Source organism: Balaenoptera acutorostrata, chromosome 20, assembly GCF_949987535.1.
Source record: "Balaenoptera acutorostrata chromosome 20, mBalAcu1.1, whole genome shotgun sequence".
Lineage (NCBI taxonomy): Eukaryota > Metazoa > Chordata > Mammalia > Artiodactyla > Balaenopteridae > Balaenoptera > Balaenoptera acutorostrata.
The window spans coordinates 17,095,012-17,103,077 of record NC_080083.1 but is presented as its reverse complement, the minus strand read 5'-3'; the positions used below and the strand labels follow the sequence as shown (position 1 = coordinate 17,103,077).

Here is an 8,066-nt window from a genome sequence, read left to right as displayed (position 1 = left end):
CATCCCTCTACTGGTATTTTCTAGTATCACCTCTCAAATAAAGGACTTGTGCTTGAATCCTTGTTTCAGGGTCTCCTTTCGAGTTCAACATTTTGAAAGAACAAAGCAGAACAATAAATACATTAGATAATTATGAAAAGATCCCCAAAACATATTGTTAAGTGAAAAAGCATGTTATAAAGACTAGATGTGTAGCATAATAGCACATTTTTTTTTTAACATCTTTACTGGAGTATAATTGCTTTACCATGGTGTGTTAGTTTCTGTAGCACTTTTTTTTTTTTAATTTATTTATTTATTTATGGCTGCGTTGGGTCTTCATTGCTGCGCGCGGGCTTTCTCTAGTTGCAGCGAGCGGGGGCTACTCTTCGTTGCGGTGCTCGGGCTTCTCATTGCGGTGGTGTAGCACGTATTTTTAAAACAAAAAATAAAACCGTATATTTCTATTTGTGTGTGTGTGTGTAAATGACCATAAAATAGTCTAGTTGGGATGCACACTTATCTGAGAATAGTGGTTACCTCCGAGGAGAGTAGGACTGGATGAGAGGGTCAAGGGAGAATTTGCTTAAATAGAAAACTGAAAAATTTAAAACAACAATCTATTTGTGAATTGTTTGTATTTTTAAAAATAAGATAAAAATACTTTATAATGTGATGGACGAGCTTGTTTCACTTCAGCTTAAGAACCGACACTGGGCACTGGGGATGCAGAGAAAAACAGGAACACAGTCTCTGCCCTTAGGGAGCTCCCAGAGCATCAGATAAGTAAACATCTGTGATGCTGTGTTATAAGCACCATGAAAGAAATAAGCAGAAGGGGCTATGGGAACCCAGAGGTGGGGCCCAGTTAGCCGTCTCTATAAGAAAACGCCATTCCTCCCTCACCTCCCCTGTGGAGAGTTAGGTACACTTCAACCAAAATGACTAGGGTTCAATCAGCACAGCTGAAAGTGTAACAATTAAGAATTAAGCAAATCAAGTGCTTGCCACCCAGTCAGAATACAGATGGTTTTTTTTTTTTTTTTTTTTTATTTTCAAAAACAACTTTATTCATGACACATATTAAAAAAAAAACTCCCACCCCCTGGAAATGAGCTAAAAAAATAAACAAAATCCACCTCCCACCTCCCTGTCCCCACTTCCTCCCATTCCCTCCAAACAAAAGGGAAAAAAAGGCAAAGGAAAACAAAACAAAACAAAAAACTGAAAAACAAAAAACACCCCAAAACCCCCCAAAACAAGGTAGTGCATTTCCCCAGGGGAAAGGGGAATTTACACTGGAGCTGCTGGGAGCGGATCGGAGATCTTCCGGCTACAGAAACCTGCAAAGAAAGACACTCAAAACAGAAAAAGAAACACAAAAGGAAACAAAACAGATCACCAGGCAATCTGGAGGGGCAGGGAGCCAGAAAAGAGGGGTGGGGTGGGTGGTAGACCTGGCAGGACAGGAACAGGCAGGAGGGGACTGTGAAAGCTAGGGAGAAGATGGAGGGAAGGTAACAAGCAGAACAGTTTGGTGTCCTTCCAGAGCCCTGGGTAAAAAAAAACCCTCCTACCACCCATGCCCACCTACCCTTGAGCAGCCCGCAAGGGGGCAAAGGGGGACAGGGAAACAGGGGGAGCAGCTTGCGCAGTTGAGACGTGTCCATGGCGAATCCCCAGAGTGAATGAGCAGCCCCCTGCCCCACTCCCTGGGCCTTCCCTTACTCCCCAAAGCAGGTCCCTCCTCAGCAGTTAGTTATGGGATTCTCCCCCCTTCCACAGTATATCTTTTTTTTTTTTTAAATATTTTTTTCCATCAAGGTCATCTTCTGTTTTTCTTTTTTTTTTTTTTAATTCTTTTTTTTTTTCCTTCTTTCCTCTTTTTTTCCTCTCTCTCCTCCTAATACACACTTTTTTTAGTAAGGGGAATACCATGATGTCGCTCTAGCCCGGCCCCTGTAGATACGACCCCGGGGCCTGCTGTTAAAACCACTGTAGAATCGAGAGCGGGAACTGTTGTAGTTGGTGGTCCGGGCACGGTATCGGGCTCGCGGGAAACCCCGGTCTGTTGTGCTGATGCCTGGTCTGTTGGTTCGTTTTGGGATCACCTTGATTTGTCTTCCTCTAAATAGGGACTCATCTAGGGCCAAGGAAGTCCTCACTGACTCTTTATCTGAGAACTCTATATATGCAAACCCTTTGGGATGGCCACTAAATTTGTCACATAGTATAGTAACACGGTTGACTGAACCACAGCCATGAAAGTGTGCTTCCAGCTCTTCTGCTGTTGCACCATAGTCCACATTGCCAACATAGATGGAACGGGCATCAGCCTCCATCTTCTCCTCAATAGACATGATCACTGGGCCAGCATTGCCTGGAGGTGGACTCATATTCATCTGCTTTTCTACCTCGTTCTGTAGCTCCTTTAGCTTCTCAGCTTCTTCCTCCATCTCCCTGACTCGAGCTTTGATCGCTTCCAGCTCCTTCTCTAGAACAACACTAGGCACCCATGACGCCCAAATCAACCCGGCTGGGCCCCTTCTCTACAGATGGTTTTAATAGAAGACTCGTGATATCCCTGGAGGGGTGTCCCAGAGGGGGAATTATCAGTGTTTCCGGCACCACCAGGAATCTCCAGTCAGACAATTATATTGGTAAAATGACCTTGGCTCTTCAGATGTCCCACCAGCCTCCCCTCCACGCCTCCACCCTGTGCCCTGAGACCATGCCCACTGAGCAACCTTCTGCCAATGATTTAGTTTCCTGTGGAGGCTTGCCTAGTGGGAGAAAATGTACTGACATGAGGAGGCAAATATTAAATCTAGTTGTCAGTTATATTTTTCACTGAAAGACAGTGAAGTGGCCTGTTTCTTGCTTCTGGGCCTTTATTATGAGGCCCTTAGCCTAGTGGTTCCAAGCTTGCTGCAAACACATTACAATCTACTGTGAAGATTTAAAAAATACTGATGCCCAGGCCAAATCCCATACCAGATAAATGAGGTGGATGCCAGGCAGTGGTCAGCTGCCACGTGCCTTAGGAGACTGTTGTATATATATATCTCATCCCAGTTCCACCTTCAGTGAAGTCATACTGGTAACTTGAAATCAACCATGGTAGAAGTTTTCATACCATGGAGATGGGTTACAAATCAGGGCTTTTTTTTTTTTCTTTCTTTCTAAAGAGCTGAGTGTTGAGCATTTACCATCACACCACTGAAGCCAGGCTTTCAGTAATTTTTAAACATCCCCAGGTGATTCCAATTTGCAGCAAGGCATTGGAACCAGTCTTATTCTTTGCCTACACAGTGCTCAGTGTGGTCTTAGAGAACTTGGTTTCACCTGCTAATCTAGGAATGGCTGTTTAAGGCCGCAGCTCTCTTTCTAACCTGGGACCACTGTCTTTGAGGGCTTTTAGGGAGGGCAACCTTTATTCTGTTCTGGAGGCTGAGCTCTGCAACTTGATGTACTGGGACTGGATAGGTGGAAGTTTTGTACAAGGCTCTTTATTGCCCTTTTAGTGAAAAGTATCTTATCGCTTTTGGAGTCCAAGCTGAAAATGGATCCATAGGACATTTCCCATATGATGTTATGAAAGATGCCTTATTTTATTGTATGTCCAATGCATGTGAGTTATACTTTCATTTATTGATTTAAGTCAAAATGACAAAGGGCACCTATAAATGTTAAACATATCAATTTTATCACATAATTTAAAACTTTTTAATATAACTCAGATAAAATGTTCATCACTGATTCACCTGGGAAGGGGGAAAGTGTTGAACGTTGCCTGGCTCTCCTGGCCAAGGACATGAGTCAGGGCTAAAGTTTGGTCTTGGGGTTTGGAGTTGGGACGAATTTCTCACCCAGGGGCTGAAAGATGGAGAAGGGTAAGATGAGGCCAAAGTCCTCAGATACATGCAAAGGGAGCTCTCGTGGGGCTTAAGCTATGTTGTTGAGTTGAGTGGAAGCCCAGCTCTGGGGATAGAAGGCTTCAAAAGGCTTGGACAACACATGAACCTGGATTTGTCTGGCCTTACCCAGTCCCAGCTTCTTACCATGCCCCGTTTCTCTGAAGAGCACTGGGAAAGGAGACACCAGGAACAAAATTGATCAACAACCAATACCTAGAAGTGGGAAGGAAGCTACCTGTGTTGAGTGGCTGATCTGTGTCAGGCACTGTGCTAGGTCTTTCACATGTTAATACATAACCTTATTTAATCCTCTCAATATCCCTTCGAAGTAGATATTTTCTACTTCAAAGTAGATGAAGAAACTAAAGCTCAAAAGTGTTAAGTGCCCAAAGCCGCATAGTCTCCGCAGACAACTCATGGGGGGGAGCCAGTTCTTGGAAGAAAGGGAAGATCACCTCCCACTTCCTGCACATTCTATTCCTGCTTATGCATTCTGATGTCCTGCGTGCTTTTTTTAGGCTTTAAGTGCTATCCTGCTGAGTCACTTCCAACTTCTCGTTCATCATGCTCAGCTCTTGAAAATGGAACAGAATGGAAAGGGCCAGATATTGTACTGTCTGGTGATGTGTTTAAGGGGAATTGAGTGTCTGTCAGGCCGGCTTCATGTGGATGGAATGCTGGGGACATGAACTGGGCAGTCCCCGAAGTGTATTTCTCATCTGACACGTAGGACACTTTGCCTTGGAGTGTAATACTAATAATAACCACTCCACTTACTGCCCCCATGAGGAGCGGGGCAGGCCCTGGGCTTGTGCTTTCCATTATTGTCTATTTGAATCATCGCAACTGTTGGAGAAGTAAGGGATCCTCTCTATTTTATGGACAAGGAAATTCAGACTAAGATAAGTTAAGGAATTTGCCCAAGATCATATAGCTAGTAAGGGGCAGAGCAGGGATTCAAACCCATGATCTATATCTGTGCTGTCTAATATGATAGCCACTAGCCACATGAGGCTATTGAGCACTTAAAATGTGACTAGTATGACGGAGGAAACTGAATTTTTAATTTAGTTGAGATATGCTGTTAATGCAAAATACACACCAGATTTCGAAGACCTAGTATCAAAATATATATATACACAATCTTTTTTTTTTAATTTTATTTATTTATTTATTTATTTATGGCTGTGTTGGATCTTCGTTTCTGTGAGAGGGCTTTCTCTAGTTGCGGCAAGTGGGGGCCACTCTTCATTGCGGTGCGCGGGCCTCTTATTATCGCGGCCTCTCTTGTTGCGGAGCACAGACTCCAGATGCGCAGGCTCAGTAATTGTGGCTCACGGGCCTAGTCGCTCCGTGGCATGTGGGATCTTCCCAGACCAGGGCTCGAACCCGTGTCCCCTGCATTGGCAGGCAGATTCTCAACCACTGCGCCACCAGGGAAGCCCTACAATCTTTTTTTTTTACATTGATTATATGTTTAAAATGACAAATTTTGGATATGTTGATTTAGATAAAATATATTAAATTACAAATAGAATTAGTTTCTTTTAACTTTTTAATGTGACTACTAGAACATTTAAAATTTTTTATGTTACTCTCTTTATATTTCTATTGGACAGAGCTGATCTAAATCATGGACATTAAATAGTCACTAGACTAGTGATTTCCCAATATTTTTAATAAATTTTTGGAGCGTAAATCCCCAATTTACATATTTTATTTATTTATACGTAATATACATGTACACAACTGTATATTATGTACATTATAAAACACTGACAAAATGGACACTTTAAAAAGAAGAAATAAAAAATAAGCAGAAATAGAAGTTGTACTAATTTCTTTTTGGAGCCCAATGGCTCACTTTGTGCACCGCTTGGTGTGTGCACACACCATTTTGGAAACTCTTGCACCAGACTTAGAGCTCCTTCCTGAAGGGCAGACTGTTAATTTGTGTCTCCCTTCCCCTATTGTTGCACCTAGCACAATGCCTAGATAGAGTCGGTGCTCAGTAAATATTTGTGGCAGGAATAAATAGCTCTTCATATGCAATAATTTTCTGGTGAATTGGATGTATTTCTTTATTTCACATGCACTGAGCACTTTCTAGGTGCCAGGTGCTATACTAGATACAGAAAAGTAAAGTTGACTCAGCCCCTTTCCTCTAGGCCAGTGCTTCTCAAACTTTAGTGCATGTAAGAATCACCCGGAGGGCTTATTAAACAGATTCCCGCCCCCCACCCCCAAGATTCTGATTGAAAGAGAATGAACATATATTGCCAGGAACTTTAAAATGTATCACCTTAATTTAATCCCCAACTCCACTTGATGAGGCATATATTATTACCTTCATTTTCAGTCGAGGCAACTGAAACTCAGAAAAGTTAAATTGCCTAAGTCATAAAGCTAGTGAATAGCAGAGCTTGGACTGGTACCCACTTCTGTTCTCAGAAACGCATGCAAATCTTTATTACCTTCACCTTTTAGACTCTGCCCAAGGAACCGGGCATATCACAGAGTGAGACAGACAAGTTTTCTGTCCTGGTCAAACTCAGTAAACAATTAAAAAATAAAAAGTTCTCAGTGCTCTGAGGGAGGTAGTGCCTTGTTATATATCTATATAACAGAAGCACATACTCTACCACAGGGTTAGGGAAAGCTTTCCAGAAAAAAAAGTGAAGACCTGAACTATAAGTTAGAGGAGTGGAGTAGGGAGTGTTTGGAGCTGAAGATATGCATGAAGGCTTGAAGGCAACAAACCATTTGAGGAACTGAAAGAAATTCAGAATGTCTGGAGTATAGAGGGTGCAGGTGAGAGATAAGGCTGCTGAGGAAGGCGGGAACCAGATCTAGCTGGGCTATTTAGACTTATTGACGTTTTTCAAGGGTAGGGGTGTGGTCAGACTTGTATTTTTAAAAGATTGCAGTGCTCTCAGTGGAGGATGGATTAGAGGAGAGCTAGCCTGAAAGCAGGGAGATGCGTTAATTAAAGATGCTAGTAGCATGCGTTTAGGTAACACTGTGGTGACTGGGGAGAAGGGTGTGTGTGTTTAGAAGTGTTCAAAAGCGTTTAAGACTTGATGATTGATTAGAAGGGGAGGAGTGGGCAGGCAAAAGAGGAATCAGTGATGATTTCCAGGATTGAGTGCACAGTTTTATTAAGGGTAAAGTACTGTAAGCTTATTATTTCATATTTTTAAAGAAAAGTAAATTAAGATAAGTGAGGTTATGCGAAAGTGAAAGATGTTATTTTAGTAAGATTTCAATGACTAGAACTTATTAGAAAATATGGGAGAAAATTAGTCTTTGTGGTTAAGTTTATTACTTTTGTTGTCTTAATTAGTACCAATAGCCCTATCGTTCAATGAGCGTGTAGTTGTGAAAACGAAATAACGCGTCTTTCTGCCACTATGAGGATTAGCCATGGAGGACCAGCTATGAACTGTCAGTCTACTGAGTTTCTTCAGTGACTGTCTTGTTGAGTAACCTTGGTTGAGTTTCTGAAGCTCGACATCCCCTTTTGCTCCTATTTCTCCACACCTGTGATGTTTTTAAAAGGGGTAGTAGATGATTCCAATCAATGGATGATTTGGACTCCGCCTTCTTCATCTAGGTCCCGCCCCCTTCTTTAGACCACACCCCTTACACTTGGCCCCGCCCCTTGATCGTCGCTGATATGACAGGGAATTCGCCGCAATCCTGACCTATAGGAGACCTGAAGGGTGGGACCGAGATCAGTCTTTTTTTCCATTTGTCAAATCAAGTGTCTATCTGGTCCCAGTCTCAGCCCACTTCCTCTTCAAGCCAATGATTGGTTGCTCTGTTCTTGGTCCCCGGCTCACGATTGGTTCTTTCGTTCCACCCCTCTCTTCCAGCTTTTGCAGGCGGGATTAGCACGCAGCTTCCTGCTCCTGCCAAAAAAATAAAAGAAGAAAAAGAAAAGAGAGAGGCGAAAGAAAATGTCACGGAGATCTTTGGTGTTTAATTCGCTTTTGGTCTTGTCGGTCAGGCCCAACTCTGCCTTTTGATTGGTCTTTCGATCTGCCCATCCCGGGGCGGGGGCGGGATTTCCCCAGGAGACCCACACCCTGTCGCCACTGGCCGAACAGTGCGCCTGTCTGAAGCTCCCGGCCCGGGATTGGAGGCGGACGCGGACAGGTGGGCGTGGAT

At 43.1% G+C, this 8,066-nt stretch overlaps 1 protein-coding gene across 1 annotated transcript; it reads right to left on the bottom strand.

The window, feature by feature from the left end:
* Nucleotides 1-1,814: 1,814 nt before the first annotated feature.
* On the bottom strand, nt 1,815-2,507 carry LOC103002758 (polyadenylate-binding protein 2). Its single transcript, XM_007183907.3, has one exon. The coding sequence runs from the start codon at nt 2,433-2,435 to the stop codon at nt 1,899-1,901; it is 537 nt and encodes a 178-aa protein (XP_007183969.1). The 5' UTR covers nt 2,436-2,507; the 3' UTR covers nt 1,815-1,898.
* Between the last annotated feature and the right edge of the window lie 5,559 nt (nt 2,508-8,066).

What these genes read in the sequence shown, in the direction of transcription:
- LOC103002758 (XM_007183907.3), bottom strand. Translation starts at nt 2,435, where the DNA reads ATGGAGGAAGAAGCTGAGAAGCTAAAGGAGCTACAGAACGAGGTAGAA.